Source organism: Desmodus rotundus, chromosome 10 (genome assembly GCF_022682495.2).
Source record: "Desmodus rotundus isolate HL8 chromosome 10, HLdesRot8A.1, whole genome shotgun sequence".
In the NCBI taxonomy this organism is placed as follows: domain Eukaryota; kingdom Metazoa; phylum Chordata; class Mammalia; order Chiroptera; family Phyllostomidae; genus Desmodus; species Desmodus rotundus.
In genome coordinates this window covers 104,406,082-104,431,982 of record NC_071396.1, presented here as the reverse complement: position 1 = coordinate 104,431,982, position 25,901 = coordinate 104,406,082, and the positions used below count along the sequence as shown (strand labels likewise).

General features: G+C 44.5%; 1 protein-coding gene and 1 non-coding gene across 3 annotated transcripts in view; both read left to right on the top strand.

The window, feature by feature from the left end:
- RNF152 (ring finger protein 152) overlaps positions 1–20,721 on the top strand; it is a 62,975-nt gene extending 42,254 nt beyond the window's left edge. For both annotated transcript variants that reach the window (XM_045187917.3, XM_045187918.3), the window contains exon 3: positions 12,735–20,721. In XM_045187917.3, the coding sequence (XP_045043852.2) occupies positions 12,899–13,555 (657 nt within the window). In that variant the 5' untranslated portion in view covers positions 12,735–12,898 and the 3' untranslated portion in view covers positions 13,556–20,721. The remainder of the gene's footprint in view (positions 1–12,734) is intronic.
- Positions 20,722–25,259: 4,538 nt separating this feature from the next.
- LOC112323037 (small nucleolar RNA SNORA28) lies at positions 25,260–25,385 on the top strand. The gene has a single exon (XR_002976685.1). It is a non-coding gene; the product is annotated as a small nucleolar RNA SNORA28 (small nucleolar RNA).
- Positions 25,386–25,901: the final 516 nt, after the last annotated feature.

The following is a 25,901-nucleotide window of genomic DNA, read 5'->3' as shown; positions in this document are numbered from 1 at the left end:
GCATCTGTGTATCCTTAATTTTTCAAAAATGGCCCAATAGCAATTAGTTTTCAACCTATATATGAGCATATATTGAGCACTTCCTGAATGCCAGTCACTGTCTGGGGACTGAGGGAAAAATACAAGACAGATCAAGTCCCTGGCCTTAGGGTCTTCATTCTATTTGGGGGAGAGGCAGGTGAACAGGGGTCCCCTGGGCCCTTCAGCTGGCCCAACACGGTGGGGAGGGGGTGTTCGTGTGTAGGTTCCTGCCCTTAAGAACTCACTTTCCAATGGGGGAGACACAACTACGCAGAATGTGACCACTGTAGAAAGGAGTCTCAGAGACCATTGGAGTGCCGCCTCACCCAGCTGGAGCGGTAGGGGAAGCCTTCTTAGAGTTGGTGATGGACATCGGGGCTGAATTTTTCTGGGCCAAAAAGGAAGGGACAACATTTCAAGTGGAGAGAATGATGTGCTTGCAAAGGCCTACAGGTGAGAGGCGCGTTGTGCTGCTTTTAGACATTCAAATGGCCCAGGTGGCTGGGGTGTGGGACTCCAGCCAGGGCATAGCAGACCGACTGGACAAGTAACCAGAGGCCACGTTATTTGCTCCAATGCCTGGTGCATAGTAGGTGCTCAAGCCAGCGGATGGCACTGGGTGGTTGATCGCCTGAAGGGGGACATGCTGGCTTGTGGAATAGAACAGTTTTGCAGTAGCAGTTTGCTAATCACACTAAAAGCAGTTAGTGTTCCCAGTGTATCTGATGTTTTATCTTGCAATAAAATTGAATTTTTTAAAATGCAAATGGCAATCAGATTATGGAAGGAGCCGTAATTGAAAAGGGTCACCTGGATGATGTATTGCCCCATTCTGGATTGATGGGCAGGAAGAAAAATCAATCTCTTCAAATTGTCCTGATGTTCCTGTCTTTATCTGCTTATTATAATCCAGTTTCTAGGATGGATGGCATTTTAAAAATGCATAGCCCCTCTGGCCCTTGGGGCCCTGGGAGTGTTTCCCTTCAGCTAAAGAAAAACAGACAAGATAACAGGCACCGGTGTTCAGCGACATTGGCTCTAGGGTCACTTCCTCAGGAAATCGTGTTTGCATGTACCTGGGGTTCTGTGGTCTCCTCGTATTCCAGGAGGGAGAAGGACAGGCATAGCCGTGGGTACGGGAAATCACCCTAGATTTGTATTTCTTTGAGGCTTTGTTACCTCTTCTCTCCTTTTAAAGGAGGTTAAATTTGACCTTGTTTTAAGTTACTCAATAATGGAGAGCATTAGAGAATTATTTTCTGAAATAGACTGGCTGCCTCGATAAACCAATGATGTGGTTCCCATGACCTACATCAGTTAATGCTTTGTGAGAAATCTATTTTCATTTAAATCTGTATTTGTTGTTTTACTCCTATTATTGTTATGTCTCGATGGAAGGTGCTAGAACATGCATAAAGCAAGGGAATGGCTACTTTCTGTGTTGGTAAACATCAGGGAACTGTAGGAGGAACGTAGACTCAGGGTGGGTGGACGCGCACTGCCTTCGCCGAGCTGGCGCAGTGGCCTGAGACGCTTCACCATTTCTCCTGCTTTGACAAAAATTTTGAATTAGCAGATACGTGTGGATTCCCCGTGTTATTGGAGGTTCTTACGAAATGAGAATAGACCCACAAAAGCTCAGCAGTGTCAGCTATGGCAAATTTCTGTTTGGTGTTGAAAACACATTCTTCATTCAGGCAAGACCTAGTACAGATGGGCTCACTATTGGGGGGTGGTTTCTAAAGTCCTATCCATTTTATTTTTGGGCTTGAAAGACTGTTGTAATTTACTTTCTACTTACAGAATGCATGCTTGTTAAATCAGACTGTTTTAAATTCAAAGGCAGCATTTGGGTAACTGACTCTTTTTAGACATTTTGTGACTATTTCAAGAACGATAAGTGCAAATTTTTTTTTTAAAGCAAACAAAATGAAAGCTGAAACTCAGGAAGTCATCGGTGAATTAAACAGGCTTGCTCTAATAGGGGGTAGTCTGTGGCAGTTTGGGAAATATCTTTGTCTTACTGAATTGGCAAACTAGTTTGCACCAAATAAGACTTAACCAATTACTTGAACTAAAATCACTAGCATAAGACAAATAAACATTCTGTGCTATACAGAGAGATATTTTTGTGTTTTAAGTAGTTTGTATATATATGAATACTTAACACAAAATTAAATATCTATACAAAAACTAAATGTCCACATATTTTAAATAACAATATAGACTTTCCTTCGTGTTCAGATTCAAAATACATTAAATGATTTTTAACAATGCAAAAGGTTCTTTTGTGTTGGTAAAAATGACCATTAAGTGTTAAGCATTACTGATTAATTCTGATGTGTAAATGACTCTCAACTGTTTAAAAATATGACAGATATTATATTTTCCCCCAAATTGAATATATTTGTTATGAAGAAAAATTGCAATAACTCTGTAACAAAACTAGTTTAAGACTTAGGATTTGTCTGTTTTTTTTTTTTTTTTAATTTAAAAAAATGAATTAGATTTTATATGGCCTACATATATAAATATGCTTATAGGTCATGACACACATATCTTTACAGTACTATATTTAGAGCATACATTTATATTCTAAAAGGTTATATAATTGAATAGCATTTAATTTGGAAGTAAATTGTTTTTATTTGATGATGAGGCCTTTGAGCTTCAACATGTAACAAGAAAACTTATTTTTTGGAGAAGTCATTTACATGCCGAGTTCTTTAATCACGTGAATCATTGCCCTCTATCTGACGTAAAAATTATATTTTTACAGAGTGTTTTTGCTTCAAGGATGGGAATAAGGTGTGAGCATTGTGTCCCAAATGGCTCAGTTCTTTTTCTCTTGCAACTTAAAAACTTGAGTATAGTCTTGGATATAAAAATTCGGCTCATCCATTACCTCACCTTTACAGAAGAATCTTCCCTGGTGTCTCCAGACAGACACAGGTGCTCCTTCTTCCATGTCCACCTGATCCCTGTCTTAAGCCCAGATTCCCCTGCGCTAGAGTTACTAGCATGGCCGTCTTTGCAGGGGAAGGGTCTTCTCCTCTGTAGATTCTCCCAAACCTAGAACAGTGCCTTGTACTCAATACGTATTTGAATGAATGCCTTTGTAGCAGGATTTGTTACGCTAGCATTTTCTGGGAAATACGAAGCTGAAGTTGAATAACACCTTATTTCCCCAAATATGGTGCTAGGTTGTATGAGAGCACACTCAGAATATTACCTCTTTCCCCTAAACCAAATCCCATATATGAAGTTTTAAATACACAAATTCAAAGATGGAAGGCATATGGGGGAGGGGCGGGGTAGGCAGAATGGACTGGCTGAGGCACAAAGGGACCTTTGCGGGGGTGATGAAAATCGCTTGATGGGCATCATGGTTGCATGGCCGTGTACATTCTCTCAAAACTGATTGAATATATGTTTAAAGTACGTGCATTTTATTGTTATGAAATTTTATCTCAAAGTTGACTTAAGCAGAAGGAAGCCAGAGGAGAAATCTTTGGGATTTATTGTTTGGTTTGGAAAGATGGATTAATTAGTGACCAATGGCAGTAGGTTATACCACTATTCAATAGCAAGTTCGGGACTTTTCACTTTTTTCCTCTCCTCCTTACCTTGCCTGAACGGAACATCAGCGCTCATTGAGTTATTGCAGCTGGAGGGGAGAAACAAGCAGGAGCAATGAGCAGACTGACAGCTGACTCCCCGCGGCGCTTTATTTTAGTCCGGCACCTTCAGGGAATCTGTGCGACTTGAGCTGGAGGCTCCGCTCCAGCGATGAATCACGGCTGTGGAGGGGAAGGAGGCAGATTGCAGCAATAACACTCCGCTCAAACAGAATAATCCTAAGAATGGCTTTCAAATAGACTTAGTTAAAGAAGTATCTGTAAAGCCCACCAGGTTTTTAATGTGCTGTTCTTTTCTAGGGTTTAATATACAGTGTTCTCCGGTTAATTTGAAGAAATCTCAAGGGAAAAAAAATACATGTTCAGAGGCACTTTGAAGCATGCCCCCTGCGGTGGGGGGATTTGCCCAGTGGCCCTGCTGGGTAAAGGTGGGCCCCCTTGGCTGCTGTGTAGAGCGGAGATGAACCCGGACAAATCTAAAGTTGTTCAGCTGCCACGGCTCTGCAGATGGAGCGGGAGTGGTACCCACAGTTCAGACGCCCATGTCTGTGATGTTCTGTCACATGGAAGGTCGTCTTTAATCTGAGGCTGTCAGAACGAGTTGCAGAGTCAGAGCTCGCTCTGTGAAAGTCACAGCTTCATACTTCTGAGTGTGAAGAAAGTTCAGAACCCCGTCTGCATGTCTTACTGATGGCTGCAGCACTTGCTGTGAGTGGGGCAGGTCATTGTCAACGCTATTCGCTTAGCTCTTTCCTTCAGTTGTCTGGAAAGGGTCATTTATGAAGACGTTGCACCCATAAAGCTGATATTTCCTATCGTCTCCCATAAATAACTATGAAAATGTTTTGCGTTCTATAGCTTGACGGGAAATTCTAACTAATGTTAGAGCGCTATGCTGGTTTGAGGGTTGGTGTCCCCAGAGCAACACACTGAATTTAGGGGACCCAGGGCAGCGCCGGCGAGAAATCACGCTGAGCTGGGGCGGGCAAACAGTGGCCTATTGGCCGAACTCAGCTGCAGCCTGTTTTTGGAAATGCAGATCCACTGGGATGTAGCCTTGCCTGATCTTTGACACGTTGTCTGTTGTCTACAGCTGCTTTTGTGTTTTGATGACAGAGTGTATGCAGAGTCTGAAATGCTTATTCCCTGCCACGATGCAGAAGAGCGTGGGCCCCTCATGTAGGTGAAATGTGACGAGAAAACATTTAAAAACAAGTTGCTTTCAGGTTTCAGTTTGTGCTGGAATTTGTGAAGGGGTGACATATAGGCGTGGGGACTGCACACGTGTGGTTTGTATAATGAAGATGCAAATATTTACATTGGAAGTTTGGGGCCTTCAGAGGTCCTCTGTACCCCCGCACACGGAGTGCAGGGCGTTGGGTGGGAGCGGGGGGATGGGCACAGATAGAGGCCTGCTCCCCAGGGAGTCTGCCTGCAGGGGGGTGTCTCACAGCCCTTAACGCACAACTCCAAGCTCCCCAGCCCTTCCCCCAGCAGTGTGCACCCCGGCACGGGGCTGTCATTGGACACCTTGAGAGACCATCTTAAACGTCTGCGTCCCTTGAGGCTCGGGGCCGCGTTGCTGCCTGGGATGGTGCCGACATGGGTCAGATGTGATGCTTTACCGAATAAAGGATATTTTGGTGTCCTTTCTTGCTCTCCAGTGTCTCTGGAGTGGAAACCACAGTGGACCAGCTTGTGAGCTTGTTGGGTTCCAATACCCTTTCGGGCTTTAACAGGAAATGACTCTCCTCTGTGTAGTGGATTCAAACCCTATGCGTGATCGATTGAAAATCTGATCACTTGAATAAGAGTCTCCTCCAGGCAGAGTGCTCTGTCTGCCCTCCCCCGTTTCGGTGGTTCTTTCGGGGAGCACATCCAGGCTCCCCAAGCTCAGATTTTGTCTGCCATGGTGTCTCCAGGGCCCCGAGCAATGCTCGGCACACAGCGGGTTCCTGGGGAAGATTTGTTTTCCTCCCGCTACATATTTTGCCTTAGTAGGTGTCCAGCCATTGAGAAGACTTAAGATTTTCGTTCATTTTCCATTTCTGTGGCTTTACTATGTGTCTGGCTCGTCAGTTCCTTCAGCTGTACTCAGAATTCTGAGTTGGAGTAATTGATCATTTTCCCTTTGTTCCGTCTGCCTGCCTGCCTGTCTGTCTGTCTGTCTGGTGACATCTTTTATCAACCCTTCTCTGTGGGGAGCCTGGGATCCCCTGACAGTCTCTTATAGCTCATCCCTGCTTTGATGACTGTCTGCAGCTTTGTCTTTGCTGTCACTGGGTGATCAGAGCAAGTGAAGGTGAAGCAGTGTGTCTGATTAATGCCGATGTTAACCTTGGCCTTCGGGGGAGCCGGACAGCCAGGCAGGCTTCGTTTCAAGGGAGAGTTGGGACCACCTTCACCTAGTAGCAAGTTGAGGTACTCGGTCTGGGAAGGTTATTCTTTAGATATAAAATAGTTATTCTTTTGATCGTTGCTACAATCAGAGTTGTGGCTGTTTTTGTTGGCGTGTTAGTGCTATTTAGACTCATTCATGAAACCAAAGGCCATGTCAGGAAGAAGCTCTGGTGTAAGTCGCCTCCCATTTATCAGATGCCCAGTGTCTCATGCAAATGTGCGTTTCAGGATCATGAACAGGTAAGGCTTATACGCTGTGTATCAGGTGTGACAAGCATAGGACACAGCCCAAAAATGCTTGTCCTGCTGTCAGCAGCCCAGGAGTATGTTTGTCAATCACTGAGGTCAGAGGTTATTTTTACTAGAAGGTACCCTAGGCATCACCTAGTCCAGGCCCTTGCAGGTGAGGACACTGGTGCATGGACAGGTGATTTCCTGAAGGTAACCCATGTACTTAAGGGCAGAATTAGAGCTAAAATCCTCACCTCCTGATCCTTCATAGTAACCATTATCTGACAGTGAAACAAGCCAATAAACACCAGTGGTTATCAGCACTCATGGCAATACTGAAGTTTATCTGTAATTCCTTACGATGTCTTCATTCCAATATTCTTTGATTTTAACCGCGTATCACTGTACTGTGGGTGGCTCAAATTCATTCATCTTTTTTCCCGACTTGGCTTAGTGAAATGCTCCTGAGTAAACACATTTCTGGAGACTGTGGTTTGGGTGAAGTGGCCTGGTGAGCTATGTTTTGGCAGCAACAGAATTGGCACAAGCAGACCAGGACAGCACCTATGCTGTGGTCAGCTCCATCGGGCCCAATGGGCGGGGTCGGTCCTGTGGTTGTGCAGCAGGTGCCTCTACTGACCTTGGCGTTCTGGCTGATCTGCTGTCTGCCTGTTTCATTATCGATCTCTCTGTCCCACGCCCGCCTGCCAGGGCCAGCCTGCCTCCAGCACTGTCGCCATCCCCCGCCCCATCCCCCATGGCCAGCCAAGACTTTGAAGTGGCAGTTTTCATTTTCTGAATTCTTCGCACTGTCAGATGCAGCAAAACAGGACCCTCACAGGAGGGAGCCGTGCAAATATTAGAGACTGGCCCGTGGAATTCTCATTGGAGAGTTGTCAGTATTCACAGTTTTCTCCATCAAAACAAAGACAGTAGTTTCGCCAATTGGGCTCTACATGTATTTGGCAACTATGCCCTGAGTGAATTACTCTCCGCTACCAGAGGACCAGAAGCCAGTGACATCTGTCACTGCCAGGCCATTTCCTTTCTTGCCCCTAATTGAAGTGTTTGCTGAGGTCCACTATAACTATGCGGTCTTGCCAGCTGAAATACCACATTAAATGGAATGGTAATTATTCGGTTTAATCCCATTTCAAATATTTACATTTTTTCGAAGACTTGAGGAAATGGCCTGCATCAAAAAGACGCGCTATTTCAGTTAAAATAAGAAAAGTGGGAGAGTGTCTAGTTTCATCACTGGCTGAGATTTTCCTTAATACAACCATCAAATTTAAGGTCCTCATGTAGACCATCCAATGAGACAAGTCAAGGTCAGCCAGGTGTAATCAGTATCAGTTCTTGCAACAGTTCTGAGGCTGCAGAATTAACGCAGCTGTCCCAAATCTAAAGCGGGATGTATGAAGAGTCTTAAGAGTGTAAGAACGAAAGATGATCAGAGAAAAACAATCTGGATTACTTATTTCGTTGGCTTTTTTGTCCTCATGCCTGGACTTCTAAAAGCAACTGAGATTATGAAAATTCAGTGTTGGAGACCTTTGTGATTTATCATAATAAGTTATAAAAGGCACACGGCCTTTTATAAAGATGCTTAAAATTACAGGTTTTTTTTTAAGGAGAAATTTTATGTTGTGAAAATATATAATGTTATAAAGTACCAGATATTACTGCCCAAAGAACAGCAGTAATGGACCCTTTTGTCTTTGGCAGTTTTTCCCCCAAACCACTCCTCCCCCATGTACATACATCTCAGTTCATTTTTTAAAGTATTTTAAAACCAAGGCATGCATTAGTATGGAGTTCAACGATTACTCAAGGCCTTTTATCTGCATGTGGTACAACTGATATTATCTGTGAAACTAAGTACTGTTTTATGAAGATGTGTTTGAACAGAAGTTCTACCCTGGAAGCCATAATTATTTTGAGAATGCCCTCCCTTTTTGTGGCCTGTTTTCTCTTTGATCTTTACTTTTGGTTCTTTCAAAATAAACTGTGGTGACGTTTAAAATCGTTCCAGAATGTTTCAGTGTACACTTGCTCTCAGCGCCCCAGCACGGTACCTGTTCTTTTAAATTGAGTGAGTGCTGGACCACGTGATCCTGCCCAACAGTCGCTAGTGCGCGCCTGTGCATTTGGCCCGGATCTCTGGGTTTCCTTTTGGACCAGCGTGGCCGTCATTTCTGTTTTCTTCCTTCTGTGGTTTACTCACATATTTTGCTGAGTTTATGATGAAAGGGAGAAAGGATGAGTCATCATTAGCATCAGTCTGCTGCCTCATAAATTTTCTTCTCTTTACCTCACTAATCCTCATCATCGCTAGTTATGCTCCAGAAAGTAAACTGGAATGCAGTACAGGCTGGCTTGGTAGAGAACAAATCGGTGTATAAATCAGAGGGGCTGCTGTCAAAGTGACTTGAGTGACCGTGTGAGGAACGGTCTCACCCTTGTGTTCAGCCTGCATGGTGAGGCCTAGGGCTGACTGGGATGGAGTTGGAGATTTGAGTAGCGTAATCTAATTTGAAGAGAGCTCAACAGCAATTAAGTGAACATTACTTGGAACATAAATTCATGGAGAAAATTGGATGTTGGTGTTAAAAAAATGGAGTGGCAGGTCTTGGGGGAGGGCCAGGGAGAACACTTGCATTCCTCCCAAGCTGTTCAAGATGGTAGTTCCATGAGAGCTGGGAAGCGCCTCTGGGCAGGTCACACACAGAACTGTAGGAACAGTTGGGAGGAAGGAGGGAACTGGCACCGAGTCCTTCTCTGCCTGGCAGTACCAGACTCCGAATTCACTTGACCTTCACCCACAACTCCACCCCATTTGGCCAGGGGGGAAGCGGTCCGAGAAGTTAAATGACTTGCTCCTGTGTGAGAGAGTGAGGATTTGACACAAGATTCTTTGAGGCCAAAGCCCCCCCATTCTTCCCACATTTTAATAAGAAAGGAAAGTAAATAATGGGACAAGAGGAAGGTTAAGAAATAAATTGGTGTCAGGAAACATTGTTTGTTCTCAGCTCCATCTGTATTGAGGGTGGCTGTCCTCAGAGGCCATTGTTAAGGAAGGCTGTCTCCAAATCCGTAAAGTTGCAACAATCTGTGCTTTTTTCAGCTGCCCCTGCCCAATGCTGTCATCTCTGCCACCGTGGCTCAAAGAGATCAATCCTTCCATGCCAGACACATTGCTGTCTCCCTGTGGGTTATAATATCCTGGCCTGACCTCTGTCGATGGGCTTACACAGTAAGGATGGATAAGAGAGAGCATTTGCCAGTGCTGACCAGGAAACCCTGTGTTTTGGCTAAGAAAAAATAAATTCAGTACCATGGATGTGAAGTTCAAAGAATTCTACCCTAGTTGCTAACACGTTGGGCATCCCCATTCCAGTCCACATCCCCCACCGTGGCTGTCCATACACTTTCCCCTTTCTAAGCTCCACTCTCTGCCTTCGCTTGATCCTGGGGCTGGTGGTTGCTGTGCTGGACAGCACACACCTCACCAGCTATCTGTCTTAGAGCACCCAAGCCTGCCTCCTCTGTCCCTCTTGGCTCAGATTTCTGTTTTCTGAAGATTAAAAGACATGTTCCTTGATTGTCCCCCCTCTAAGCTACCCCTGGACCTCACACTGACTCCCTGGGGGCTCTCGTTCTTACATTCCAGCAGCTTCCCCAGGCTCCATCCATCACACCTGCTGACACCACGCAATGGTACTAGCTACCTGCTGGTCTGCGAACCGTGAGGTCTTTGCTCACTGTTCACTCTCGGAACTCTGCCTGGGACACATTGATGAGTTTCCTTCTACTTTGCCCCTATTTTTCCTTTAGACTGGGCTTATATATGGGTCTTCCCTGAGGGTCTAATCTGTTCTGTTTTCCCTGTCTCTGGCTGATGTCTCTTCTCTGTGGATGCTACCTAGGTCTCTTGGGTCTGGTCCTGACTTTGCAATATCAACCTCACATTTTCATCTTCTTCTTGACTCTAATATCTCTCTGAAGAATGTATTTCTTGTCTCTTCGAGCACCTAAGATGGAATACGGCCACAAAACTTACTGTCTTTCTCTTGGCGACCCCTGTGTGTCTCAATGCTAGTGCCCTCCTCTCAAGGCTTCGCTTGACTTCTTCCCTCCCCCTGGCTCTTCGGAAGCCATGGCGAGGTCCCACCTGACTCCTGTGAGACCTCTCAGCAGTCTGCGTCTCTTCATGCTAACTGCCCCATTTACTTCAGCTACTTATTACTCTCGTCTCACGTGAGAATAGTGTCCCAGCAGGTCTTTCAAATCTCTCCGGAATATAGCTACCTGGTGAGTCATTCTCATACTCCGAACCTTACTGGTGTTTCCCCATTGCCCAGCAGAAGGCCCTGCGTCCTTGGCCCGGCACTTGAGGCTATCCACGGTCTGTGGTCTGTGGCCCTTGGCCTGTGGCTGACCTCGCTCATCTCTTCCCCTCCCTGCAGGACCTGCTGTCCCTAGCTGGGCCTGTGGGTAGCCACATCAAAAACCTACCTGTAGGAGCTAGAACTATGACACTCTTAGGGACGGGCTCTCTAGGTGACTCTTGTTAGACAAAATCCTGTAGTCTGTGTCTAGAAATAATTCTGTGATCGCTCACCTCCTTTCCTCTGCTCGGGCTGATTTCTGACCTGGAAATAACCTGTCCTTTGATTTTACAAGTCAAATCCTCCCCATAATCCAGATTTTGTCACTGAGCCTACGCTGATTCCCCCAGCTGCTGTGTCGCATGTATCACTCTGTATGTGCAGCTGTTCGAGTCCTTCTAGGCTGGACGTTTCTTACGGGCAGTGACGAGGTCTTAGCTACAAGGAACAAAAGTAAATACTGTGATGAGTGACACATGGTAGCTATGCAGTAAAAGTTGGAATGAATAAACGAATGGAAGAGAAATTTATATTCATTCTGACTTAACTTTGAATTGCTTCGGGGTAGGATTTGGGTCTGGTTCTTCATATCCAGAAGTAGCTGGATTGGTGCTTGATCGATACTTGATAGGTATTTTATTTTTCTACTTTTTCCAGCTTTATTGAGACATAATTGACAAGTAAGATATTTAAAGTGTACATCGTGGTGATTTGGTCAATGCGTACATTGTGAAGGACCCTCCCCTCGCCATCTGGCTGGTTACACATCTGTCATCTCACACATTTATATTCTTTTCTTTACTTTAACGCGTCCGTGCATTCTTAATTTCACAAAGGAAGTTAGGAAAAGAAGCTTGGCTTTTTAAGAAAAATGTGAAAGAGCTTTTCCTTGTCTTTAGCTCCTGACTCTGGGTGTGGGTGGGGTTCTAGAACTAGCAATTATTTCTACAATAGTGGTTGAATGGTTCTTTCCAGAGTCATCACGGCTCCATGCAGAGACACATAATTTGGATGCTTTCAGTAGGAAACAGAGTTGGGTGGCTTTTATTAACACTGCTTTGCACTAAGGGGTGCCTCCAGCCCTGGCTGAGTTGTACGGAGTTACCCTGCAGCTGGGCTATGCCAGGAGGTAACACTGTGCTTTTTGGGGGGTGGGGGGAATGGGGTGGATGAAGGCTGCCTGCCTGCCAGTCTTCTCTCACAACCTTTCACTGGAACACCTGATTAGGATCAGTTCATGGTCTTTGCCGGTGGTCTTGTTACCTGGTGTAAGCCTGAGGAGAAATGCAATTAATAAATGGCCCAAACGATACTCCTGATCCCGCATGCCTTTGTGATCCCTGCTGCCTCAAGGTTCATTGCTACTGGTGGTTTGCGTGGTGGTCTTGTCTTATTTTTTGTGTCTTGTTTTGTTGTCTCTCTTAAACTCAATGGACAAGAATGACCTTGGTCCAAGTGGCTTGATGGACAAGGCAACAGAGGCCTGCTTGTGCTCATTCTAATGGCATCACTCTGATGACCTGTCAGAGAGGAACAGTCCTAACTCTTGTCAAGTGGCAAGTTCTTACACGAAGCACCTACATTGTAAAGTTGCTTGCATTTGGCAATGAATATCTACAGGAGGGCAAGTGGGATCAGGAAAAGAAAGTCGGGAGATTGGAAGACAGACATTAACTTTTAGAAAATGCTACAAACTTACTGGAAGCCAGAGAATGTCTCTGGTGTATTTGAAGGATAATCCAGGTCCCCTCAAATGTACAAAACAAATAACAGACTGGCCTTTTTACGAAACGTGGGGCATTGTGTACCCACATACCCCAGAGGCATTTGGTTCTTTAGAAATGGGCAAAGTTTTCGCCATGATGAGCCGTCCGAGACCAGTCACGCACCCGCCACTGGACAGACCCGGAATCCCACAGTCTCACGGGTGGGGAATTTTTATGTTTCTGACCTACTGTCGAGACTTTTGAGCGGTGGCATATATCCATTTGATATGCTGACGTCTCTGCTTGTTTGAAATAATTAACTCTGTGTGCATTTTTGTCTCCTTCAGAAATGAACACACCCGAGCATGCTCGATGCCTGTGAGATGCCTGTGAGCTCCCTGATCGCCTGGTGACTTTGGAAAGGCACGACAACAAAGGAAGGTGCCAGAGTGGTGGCCTCTGAGAACAAGCTTCTCCCTCTTGGCCTTGCCTTTCCTGCTCCCAGTTCACGATGGAGACGATCTCCCAAGATTCTTTGCTGGAATGTCAGATCTGTTTCAATTATTACAGCCCCCGGCGCAGGCCCAAGTTGCTGGATTGCAAACACACCTGCTGCTCCGTGTGCCTTCAGCAGATGAGGACAAGCCAGAAGGATGTGAGGTGCCCGTGGTGCCGGGGCATCACCAAGCTGCCTGCAGGCTTCTCGGTGTCGCAGCTCCCTGACGACCCGGAGGTCCTTGCCATCATTGCCATCCCGCATGCCTCGGAGCACACCCCGGTCTTCATCAAACTTCCCAGCAATGGGTGCTACATGCTGCCCCTGCCCATCTCCAAGGAGCGAGCGCCACTGCCCGGAGACTCGGGCTGCCGCCTGCTGCCCGGGAACCAGCAGAAGTCTGTTACCGTGGTGACCGTCCCGGCAGAGCAGCAGCCTCTGCAGGGTGGGCCCCCCCAGGAGGAGGAGGCAGAGGCAGCGGCTGCAGCTGCAGCAGCTGCGGCGCCAGCAGTGGAGGAGGAGCCAGACAGGCGGGGCGGGGCAAAAAGCTCCACCTGGTCTGGGGTGTGCACTGTGATCTTGGTGGCCTGCGTCCTGGTCTTCCTTCTGGGCATCGTGCTCCACAACATGTCTTGCATTTCTAAGCGCTTCACTGTGATATCCTGCGGCTGAAGAGGGCAGCGGGGACGTCTCTCGCGGGTGCCGACCAGGGCTTGAGCAGGTGTTAGTGATTGGACCGAGGGGAGAAGATGGGGGCGATACTGATATTTTGGTGCCGAGGGCTAGCCTCCGGGCTGCCACTTGATTAACCCAAGACAAACAGAGGACAGAATGCCAGGTCTCAACGAGAGGCCAAGCAGACCGCTCTGAGCATCGATGGCAGCAGCTTTGAAGACGATTGCATGCATCCTCATAGTCACCTACTAAATGGACTGTAATTTATGATTTTCCAAAATCCCGTGGCAAGATAAACATATTCTACTTAGACGTGACTCTGTGCAAGTGCACACATGTGATCTTCTCCAAGTGTGGTAGATTAAAACGAAGACGCTCTGTACAGATGCTGGAGAGTGGAATTAGCCCCGAGAACCCACGGACAAGTTCAGCGGTGACCCCCAGCGCTAGTTTCTTTCCTTTTTTTTTTTTTTTTTTTTACAGTGAAACCCAGTCTTCATTCAGTTGCCAAGGCCTTTTATACCTTTTGAACGGCACCCCAATCACAATAAGTTCAACGGACCGTCATTTTTTGAAGGAAATGTTTGAAGAAGTGTTTCCAAAGTGTTGTGTTTTGTCACGCGCCTTCATTTTTCTTCCCGTGTAATGAGAGCCTGCTACGTAAGCTGCATATGTTAATCAAATTGAGGAAGCCCACCCGGGGAGCAGTAAACTGAGTAATGAGGAGACATGCCTCATCCCACAGAAAAACTATTTGCCAATTTTTCTCAAGCCATCTCACAAAACCAGAATTTTAAATGTAAATATTATGCATCTCTGTGTGTGTGTGTGTGTGTGTGTGTGTGTGATTTGATTTGCCTCAGGTTTTGGATGTCAGGAGAATCCCAGTAGGGAGACTTGGTGGGTGCCAGCGAGTCCAGGGTCTGAAACGGTGGGCAACTCTTGGGCACCAGGACCCACCAGTGAGGTGTTACGCACTTGTCACTTCCAACACTTGCTCCTCCTCCGTGTGGCAGTCGAGCCCTGCGTGCTGGGAGGCACAGACGGAGAGGGACAGAGCCTTGCCTTTTCCCCCAGTTTGGGGTATTGAAATGGGCATGAGCGGTGTCACCCGGGGACAGAGCGGGACTGCTGTTCCAGTAGGCAGTCCATGGTTATTTTTTGAAAGATATTATTGTCCCATGAGAGAATTCTAAACCATTCAGACTCCCAGTTTCCTCTTGTTGTAGAAGTAAGACTATCTCTTGTATTTTGACATATGTTTTTTATTGGGAAGAGTGGCAAGGTAAACCAACAACTCACATTCTCAATTTAAATGGGCCAGTTCCTCCCAGATTCTCAAATATGCTTCAATATGTAATGGTCTTTGGATGCTCACGAAGAAAGATTTGCTGGGATCAGGTGATAAATTGCTGTGCCTGGAAGTGTGTGCATGCAGAAATGGCTGTGAGCCTTACAGCTCTTTTCTAATTTCTTTCATGGAATTCCTGGAGCAAGTGCTACGTGACAAAGACTCCTCACGGATATGTATGCTTGTGTTGTATTGAATCCATGCAGCTGGGGGAGGGAGAGGTAAGCAGTAGCTAGTTCCAAACAGCAAGGCGAGAAATAACCCTGTGTGATGGAGACCATTTAATTTACTTACATGCCAACTATTACCTGCAAGCAGCACAAATATGCACATTAAACTGATGGAAATTGTGTGAGATAAAACGACAGTAGAATGACTAGAATCCAAAGCTAACGCTGTTCACTGGTGTGGGAATGCAATATAAAAATATGAACTCGGGTTTTTCAAATCTTTTAAATTTTTTTCTTCAGACCTTTAGGAAATGTATTTGAAAGCTCAAGCTAGAAATTAGGTTAAAATGCCATTTTACTATGTAAGCTATTGGACATTATACAACAAATCTAGGATTTATTTGGTATTAATAATTTAGGTATCATATTAGCTGAATGCTATCCTCTATTACGTAACGTAATATACTGTTGGGTTAGTGTCAATTTCTCAAACTCAACCAGGCTGCTGTAATACATGTCTGACCTAATTTCTCTTCCTCTTGGGGGAAAACAAAACCAAACACAGAAATGTTGCATTAAGAACACTACTTTTCAAATGGACTTTACCCTTGCAATTTTAAGCCATGCCATGTTCCAATTCACTTTGTAAATGATATCTGCATATGTTTATGTACAGTAAGAAATGACCGGCTGTGTAGTGTTTGTAGTATTTGATAAGACTTCTCTGTGTTAAGTAGGTTCCATACAGACACTAACATGTATGACAGTCCAGTGCCCTGTGTTTCTTAGTGTAAAAATACTGAGTAAAAACATTCACGTAACTTCTCCTTAAAAGTAATCCAATGCTAGAGCTACAGTTAAGCAGCGGAAAATTAATCAGCTCTACGATAGATTCTTGACTTTACAACCTAGAGTAACAATAACAACCAAATCAGAATTTTCTGTGCAAGTGTTACTGACATACGAAATAGTGTTTGAGTGAATTCTGCCTACAGTTACTTGTGCACCTGTTCGTTAGGGTGTGCACTCGTGTGTGTGTGTGTGTGTGTGTGTGTGTGTGTGTGTGTATGGTGTCTCAGTCTGCCTGATAGAATTTTTGTAGACTTGATGTTTTAATGGACTTGGCATCCCATTGCTCTGGCCTCTTCTGGCAGTCACTCACGACACTAACAACTCATCTACCCCATGTGACCAAAGTCCAGTGACACAATCGGCCAGAATTTACAGTTGCACATCGGTGAAAAAAATCACAATGGAAAGCACAGAAAGTAAGAGCTGAAAGCAACCTCTGGGGCCTTCGTTTTGAGGACAAATCCATGGAGGCCCACAGAGTTGCGGAGTCACGCAGCAGCTTGGAATTCTGCAGCAAAGGGAGAGGAGAACTTCGCTGCAGCTTCCTCTTCTTCCCAAGCCTGTTGACCTCTCTGGTGGGCTGTGGATGAACTTTTCCAAGGTGGATGAACACCCTTCATGGACTCAACTCTTGCTTTAAAGTTTTTCTTTTGTAGATTTATATATTCATTTTTTAGTTAGCATCTACCTCTCTGGGAAATCAAAGGAGGGTTGATTTAGGGGTGAATACAGACTTTTAAAGAAAACCATGTGATTTGAATTTTTTAATTGCAAACCATTATTCCGCGTCCCCCCAGCCTTTATAAAGGACAATGAGTGTTGTGTAAATAGTAAACTCTAAGAAGCATGAATTTTTTGTCTTTATTAATGATCTTGACATAAGCCAGAGAATGCTTACGATGTTTAGCAGAGCCAAGCAGGCTATCAAAAAGCATTGTCTGGGGAAAATTTCTGTACAGCGACCTGAGGCATAAGTTGTGATAAAAAGCAAATCTGGTATCAGTTCCAGTCATACTGTGTGATCAGAAAGTTCTCAAGCATTTTCTTTAAATAAATAGTTAAGTTGACTCTTCCGCACAACTGGAGAGTGGATCCCCTGAAGGTCGGACCAACGGGGGTGTAGCCCTTGGGACGGTCCAGGTTGGCACGGCTCAGTCGAACTTTCTGTGATGATGGAAATAATATGATGTAACCTATGTGATCCCATATCAGGCAGTTGAAATGAAGTTAGTTTGCCTGAGTAACAGGGTTTGTGTTTTATTATTTAACTTTAAGTTATTTAAATGTAGTCACTCATGGTCGGTGGCTAACACATTGGTCAGCATGGTTCTGCATTGGTGTCTAGCATCAAAGTGGCAGGAGTAACAGTAAGGCTAAGAAGACAGCTTGTGGTTAAATAGTAACATGCAGTTGGCTAAAAATAAAAAAAAAAACAAAACCTTTCTGGGCTTCTAAAGTGTGTGATCTCAAGTACCCCAGTAAAAATCCATTGATTGCCCTTTGGGGTTATCCCTTAGATACTTTGGGTCAAGGCAAGGTCGGAACGCTCAGTGAAGCGTGAAGAGTGCTATTGAAGCCCCTTTTCCGGGATGATTAGCTGCATGTGAATCTGTTGCCCCAAAACAGTAGTTAGACAGTAGCTGTAAACCATTTGACCTGCAAGTTATGCATGACCTGTAACTGTGAAAATGTGTTTAGGGTCTTGTGACCAAAAAGTAAATGTTACAGAAAAAAAAAAAAAAAGCCTGATGAAATCTCTCTCCACTTCCCACACCTTACCCGGACCTCACTGCTGCATTAGTAAGGTGTGGGGTGGGGAGCAAGCATGTTTTACACTGCTCGCGGACAGCGTTTGTTTGCCCTGGGATTCTGCCGGCACGTCCCGGTCTGTGGTGTGGCACATGTGGGCATCATTCTCCGTTTGCCAGACTCTAACACAGGTACTATTTTGTTTTTAGGCTTGCCAGGTTTTTAAATTTTCTTTATCACTGAAAGAATTGAAGATTTGCAGCCAAGCCCAGACACTTTTTTTTTTAAACATTAAAAACATTGCCCATGGAAGTTACTAGAATGGGTTTTTAAGTGGGTAAATGGAAGCAGAAAATTCAGTGTGAGATATATAGTCATAGAAAGGTCAGGCTCTTCCTGATAGTACAGCATTTGTTCCAGTCTAGATTTGGGTGTTAATGAGTTCCCATTGCCTGATTTGGAATCCCATGCTGTGTCAAAATTGGTTAGTCCGCTTTTCATTGTGTTTGAATGTGACATCTACCAAATGCATTTGCTCCCATTTCGCAGGATTGAGTTGATTTCCCCCATCCCCAGAACTCATCAATGGGCGTTGACTGTTCTTTTTAAGCTTGTTTTTAAAAATTACTAAAAATATTTTTTTTGTTTTGGCCAAAATGACAGTTTTTCTTTAGACTACAAGGAAGTTAGAGATCCAAAGTTACTGCTGTGAGAGGAGAGATCTGCAAAAGATTCGAATTTCTATCTCTCTAAAAAAAATGATGCTGTTAACCCATCAGCATTCTTTTTGCACACAAGGCAAGTCATCGGTCTGTTGCTCTAATGAAAAATAAGGGGATATTCAAGCCATTGATTTTTTTTCTGACGATTCCCATATAGGTGTAGATATATATATATATGTAGGAATATGATTTCGCAGTAATGAGTTAAAGCAAGTAAAGATGTCATTGGTCATGTTTTTCAATTTGTGGGTTGCATAATGTTGAATTTAGATGTTCATATATTAACAAATTCTATTGGCTGCATCCATTATGTCAAGCTGTCCACCTTTGTGAGTGTGTATATAACTAAACTCTTGAGACTTTTCAAATATATGAAGAGGTGGGTTCTGCATACATTTTCTTGGAACATTGTTGATGGTTGAAGAACTTAAGCAGGTGGGGTGTTTAATTTCTGTCTTCCAATAGCTTCCTGTTTGACCCTGCTCAAGTGGTCCTGGGTAGAGTACCATTTTTCCTGAAATCTTAGAATGTGGCTCTGGTGTTTCTGTACAGGTTTCCTTGCACAGTGGAGCCAATGATCTTGTTGGGTTTTGTTTGTTTGTTTTTCAGGATTGACTGCCTGGGGTACCCCACTATCTGTATCTCACTTATGGTATAGTGGTGCTTGAAACACTCATCTCGTTAGCTAGACTTTCTTATTCTAATCTATGGTTTTTGATACTATTCATATTATGAATCCTTTTAGGGACAATCTAATTATTTGTGGCAAAGTACTGAGGGGTCTTGAAGTCTATAACAGCATGAATTTTCCTTGTTTTTCTGGGGGTGCTTTCTATAGCTATACCTGTTTTAGAACACTGTGCTAAATTCATCATTCTGGCTGTAGGGCTAGTGGCCCATGTGGAAGTCTGCAGTCTCTGCAGTGTGAGTTACTGGGCTATTCTAACTAGAGTTTTCCAAAGGTACGCTCGGTTTTTAATTTGACAGTGGCTGTTTGAGAATCGGCAGTAGAAGGTTGGATGTGATTGATAGTGGTGAAGGAACTGGGCTGTAAGAGGAAGGAAATAAATGAGACAACTGCCCCTCCAAGGGACCAGGGTGATATTTATGTCATCTTTGTTCAAACAGTGGCAGGATGGATGAGCTGCTATCTTATACTTGCTTCGGACAATTCCTGTATGGCTTTTCCTGGCTGAGGTACAACCCAACTATTGAGTGGATCCTGTGTGGAAGAGGTAGAAGCATGGCCTTGGACCTATCGCAAAAGATTGATGGATCTGCCCAGAGAGTGAGAAAAGATTGGCATAAAAGGGAAGGAAATCTGTAGTGGGATTATAGCTCCGTAGCAAATTGGGTAGGAGCTGGAGGTCAGTCGTGGCAGAAACCAGCCGAAGCACGACAATCGGGAATAATGGCCAAGCACAATTTGTCACGTCAGTGTGGCCTGCCAGATTCAGTCCATGATGTTTCTGTTGAAGACGTATAGGGAATGTGCTGAGCCGATGAGAGGGTCCAAGGGGCCCCACGAGTGGCCTGCCACGTCGGGCAATTTCAGAGCCTGCTCCAGAGTTAGTTGCTGAGTCATGGACCAACTCTGCTCACATCCTCTTAGCTGTGGAATGCAATGCCTGTACCCAGGGACGTGTCCTGACTTGAATGGGTTAATACTGTGGGGAAGACGCATTCAAGAACATTTAGGTTTCTGTCCTGGTTGTTGTCATTTTTTCTGTTTTTCCTTCCACGGCTTGTTCCTGTTTGCCTCACTTGACAGCGGCAGGTGGGGAGGCCGTTATCAGCTCGGGGTGGTTTTGAACTCCAACATCAGCCGCGTAGCTGCCGCACAGCCGCTCTGGTGGGTTGCCAGGCCCTCTTCATAACCAATACTCCAGTCAGATGGCTAGATTAATGCTGCTCAGAGGCTGCTCACTCACGTCTGTGACAGGTTTCATTTACAATTATGTGGATTATTTATTTTAGGAGCTTTTCTTTGAAAGGGTTGAATCGCCCTACAGATCAATGAGCTGCTGGGCTGTGTAGAAAACACTGTCTAAATGTTGCCAAATACTGACTTCATGGGGGGGGGGCGGGTATCAAGCTGCTGTGTATAAATCTGAATGTCTTAAAAGCATTCTTGCTTGCTCTCTCTGTTGTAGATGGTGTCTTAGCAAGTCCTGAGTTTTTCTGATGAACTCAATTTTAATATATGGTATTTTTGTATGCCAAACTGGTGTCTTGTCCTTTGTATATGTGGTAATGTTGATTTTATGACTACTGTTAAAACACATTTGCTATGATTAAAATTCACAAAACGATTTCAAATGGACTCATGTGTTGGTTTTTCTTTTCCCCCACTCCACAGAGATTTAAAAACAAAATGGCTGAAATTTTCATCATTAGCCACTTTTAGGATTTTAATAGACTAAGCTTTATGCAACAAGGGGCCCCCAAACCAAGGATTTTGAGTGGAGGTGACCTTCAAGTGGCTCCTCGGAGGAGCCGAAGAACGCATTTGTAATGAGTAAACCTGCGTGTTTTTACAAGTTGGGTTTTCGTGGCTGGTGGCCGTGCCTTTATCTCCCACTGTTTAGAAATGACACTGTGCATGTCCAGCCCCAGGTGGACCATCTCGTAGTGGAGAGTGGAGAACAGCTTCAAGCATTTGTGGTGAGAGGTGCTGTGACCCGCCTCAGCTCTGCGTCTGGAGAGGTACCCTTCAATAAATGTCTCATCAGGGGGGCGGAGGGTGTTTCAGAGAGCTGTTCTTGATCAAAGCATCCTGTCTTTCAAAACTGGATTGTGTCAAGGAATTCAACTCAGTCTAGTAGGTGGTCTCATCCTAATTAAGGGGTTATTGATGATCTAATATGCATGGATGCTAGGGTGAGCATGGTCTGGCTCTCTGGGAATTTTTTTTTTTTAAGTGAGAGTTTACTGTGATTCAATACCCATTTCTTATACCAAAAATGAAGCTTTGTAATAGGGTGCCCAGATTTGGAAAGTGTGAAAAATTAGCATGTTTTAGAACTTCTGGTATAATTTCCCTGGTCCTGAGTAGTGTGGCAGGGTGGGAGTGGGCAGGGGGAGGGAGACTCATTGTTAGAGAGCTGCTTGCTCTTGCTGAATTTTTCTATCAGCTAGAGATGCCTTAGCTTCTCCACAACTTAGGTCTCCCATGCCAGGGCTGGGTTGGAGGCAACTTCTCTGTAGCCTTAGTGGGGACCAGGGCCAAGGAGAGGGGGTCATGAGAGAACCCTCCCTGTGCGTCTTGTCCATGGATAAGCCACTTGGGCAACTCCTTCAGATGACACTTTGGGTGGCAATGGTTTTCTGCCTCGGGCTCAGGCAGGAAGGAGAGGTGACCCTGTGCCAGTTCCAAGACCTTTGCCTTTAGGGCCCCTCCCTGCAAAGGGAGGCTGAGTGTGAGTAGCTGAGAGTCTGGGGCAGGGTGGGGGGGGCGTGGGAGGGTGCACAGGGAGGGAGTGGAGCCAGGTCCGGTGACCCCTGGGTGCCACCCTCACCGTCACTTTCTATATACATACCCGCCCCTCCAAATACTCAGCCAGATTTCCTGAAATGAAAGCCTGTCTGTCTGCCAATGCATTATTTTTCTTAGTGCTTTTGTTTTCAGTGAGAATTCGTGGAAGAGAGACCCATTTTCAGTGTGCACACAAATGGGGCACCCGGGCTGGGTAAATGGCACCTGCAGTGGGCGGGGGGTGGGGGGGTGGGAGGAGGTGATGCTAGAATTAGAAAAGCCTCTGCTTTTCTTTTTAGAGGTTTGAAACCTTTTGCACGATTTTACTGGACCCCCCCAAACGATACAGCTGTAATTGGAATCTGTCTCTCCCTTTCACATACCGAATTATTAACGTTTGCAAGTGAACAAGTGTATAGATTTACATGTGTGTGTACATGTGTGTACATGTATGATCATGGTCTGTTCAGATCATACATCCAGCCATGTAATATGAAAAATAGAGACATTTATTGAAGAAGATACCAAGACACAAAAAACATTGTACATAGGACAATGATGCTTCGGTCCCCTTCGAAGTAGGCACTTGACGCAGTTCTCCCAATCACCACTAGCTGCCCCGTCTTATTTTCCTGAATCTCATCAATGGTCTGAAATCTCTTCCCTTTCAAAGGTGATTTTAGTTCTGGGAAAAGCCAGAAGTCACAGGGCTCCAAATCTGGGCTGTAGAGGGGCTGAGTCACCTGGAGGATTTGATGTTTCACCAAAACACTGCACAAGATGTGAAGCATGAGCAGGTGCATTGTCGTGACGAAGCTGCCAATCACCAGTTGCCCATAGCTACGGCTTTCTGAATAATACCAATAGTTTCCATGGGAATGTTCAAGCTTCATGCAAAATTTGTTGCAGATCCGTTACTCTACTTGCTCTGTCATTTTGAGTGTGATGGCCACATAGTACACATGCTCACTCAACAGTGTCTACCACCCCCACTGACTGGTACAGTGAAGGCATCATTGTTCACGCATGCTCATTCCAGTCCACTCTCCTTGGCTGCCAGATTACATCGATGTCGCAGAAACCATTCTCATTATGTTAATAATAGTTGGATTTTTATGAGACAGACCTCATATGTATATACACACACACACGAATATTTCATGGACAGTTGGCATAGATATTTTTTAAGGTTGAAGAGTGAAGATCTTTAGAAAGAAATCAAAGTAGAGAAAAGTGCTCAGGTTTGGCTGCAAAGAAAGAATAATTTACATAGAATCATGAGGAAAATTGGGGAGGGGGAGCTACCCCTTCAATCACTTCATCCTTCACTCAGAGTTCCCACTGACTGCCGGGCTACAGAGACAAGCAAGCTGGGAGCATCCCCTGTTCTTGTGGGCCTCACAGTCTTGTAGGAGAGACAGGCCTTACTAACTAAATGATGTTACGCCCAATGCCGAGAGAGGTACCTGGTGTTTGGATGCATTCACAGGGCAGAGATGGGCTGACCTGGTGGATCCAGGGTGCAGAGGTGGTAGGAAAAGAAAGGCTTTCTGGAGGAAGTGGCTTCCAGGATTAGATCTGAAGGATAAATTGGGACCAGTGAGGACCATGTGAAGGAACACATTTGAGAAGGAACAATAAGAGACAGAGGAAGCCTTTTAGGAGAGAGAGACACCCTTTCTTGTTCGGCTCCCTGCCATTCCTGCATTGCCTTATGCTATGTTTCCCAGCAGCGGATGACACTTCAGTAGGACTCTCCAGTCCCCAAGAATATCTACAAAGGGGCATTTTACAAAGGCACAGTATGGGGGCTATTTCGCCAGAACATATTTTCATCAGACATCATTACATGTGAGACCCGCTCCACAATGGACATCTCAGCTCATTGTGCTTGCATAACACAGGGTTATTTTCCTCTGCCTACGCCACGTGCAGAGAAAAGGACAAGTGGAATCTTTTGTTCTAGTCCTTATGCTATTAGTTTCTGAATCGGGTGGACTTAGAGTCCGATATTGCTGACGTAGGGTACAGCTCAGCCTCTGTCTAAGGTAAAGCCTGGAGAAAAGCATTTTCCAAGCTATATTTTGAGATATTAGTAGGGGTGATATGAAAAATGTTTTGTGGTTACATAAACTCAGTTCAGATAGTGTTTTAAATGGCAGAACTTTTCAGAGCTTTAATACATGTCTTAGTTTTAGAGAAACAGAACCAATAGGGTGTGTGTGTGTGTATTCTCTCCCCCATATATGTATACGTGAGATATGCAGTGGATATCTACACAGTTTTATCATATATACACACATAGCATATATCTGTAGCTATGTACTTATGTATCTGTGTATTTGTTTTACGTCTCTATCTGTATGTCTATCTATCTATCATCGATGGAGAGATTTGTTTTAAGGAATTGGCTCATGTAATCATAGAGGCTGGTAAGCGCAAAACCTTCAACGTCGGCCAGCAGGCTGCAGGCCCAGGGAAGAGTTGACGTTGCAGCTTGAGTCAAAAGTCAGGCTACAGGCAGATTCCCCCTCCTCCCGCAGGTCAGTCTTCTCTCTTAGGACCTTCAGCGGATGGACTAGGCCCTGGCACATTATGGAGAACAATCTACTTTACTCAAAGTCTGGTGATTTCAATGTTAATCTCTCTAAAAAAATACCTTCACAGCCACATCTAGACTAGTGTTTGACCAAGTGTCTGGGTGTTGTGGCCTATCCCAGTTGACACCTAAAACTAATGACCACAACATGCTTGAAGGACTTTGCAAATCTCCGAAAGGGGAACACAGTACATATCCCTTTCTCCCAACTTATCTAAGAAGCCATTATTTGCAGAGCACCTATTAACATCTGGCAGGTGACACACTGGGGGATATTGACCTTGAGTAATGATTCACAATTTTTACTTACCCCAGATAATCAAAATCTGGCAAAAAAAAATACATTAGTGCATATAATGCATGTAATAAGATTAAACCATTAGCTCATATGTTTGCTTCTGTATTTTGAAACAGTGTGATGCAAATGTAAATTTAATACTTCCGTGAGGCTTACCTTATTGGTAGATTTTAAGTAATTTGCATGCTAAGATTCCATGCACTGCACATATTACTAGAGAAATGTTCTCACATTAGCAAATTATAGGGGAATATACGTATACATCTGCTTTACTAATAAGGATGTGGATGATTCACAGTTGAGCACAGTGCATACTTGCTGGTGTAGTTTTGGAAAATTATAGCCTAAAAAATCATAAATATTCATTAGTACATACTGTGGGGTTAAAAACAACCCACAACAAACTAAATTGATAATGACGAGAAAAACTAACAATAATTTGCTATTAAGAAGCAAGAAGAGCAGCAATTAAAAAACATCATCGCAAGCAACATTCTGTGGCAGATGATCAAAACTGTCTGACACTATTTGAGCTTGCTCGAGCAACGGAGTCTAACCCAGCCCGGTGCTCTCTCCTCCGTGAGACAAGACGTTATATAGACTCAGACAGTGTGAAAACAAAAAACCCGTAATCATGCAAGGCAGTACTGGTAATGAATCTGTATCCCTCCCCCAAATTATGGGAGTTCAGCTATTTGCATATGCACATGTGCAGTAGGAGTCTTGTGATGTGAGTAAAATACCGAATTGGAGCCATGCCTGAATTCCCTAAACTCTAAAACGCATTCATGTTAGTCTAAAAATACCACATTTAACAGAACATATATAGGCAACTAGTAATGAGTTAATCTCACTCAGGTGTTTAAAAAGAAGTTTTGGGTGGGGGTGGGGGTGGAATCCATGAGGAAGACCAGTTGGCCCCCCAGTGAGCGGTCCTTTGAGGACCGCTGTGGGAGGATTGGGCAAACAAAGGAATTTATGAATATGTGCAAAACACTGAAAAATAAATTATATTTCCATTCCATAGAACATCAATAGAAGTATAAATTTCAGGGGATGAAATCAATAGTTGTAACATTTACTTTCAAATAGACTCAATATATAGGCAATATATGGACAATCTGTGC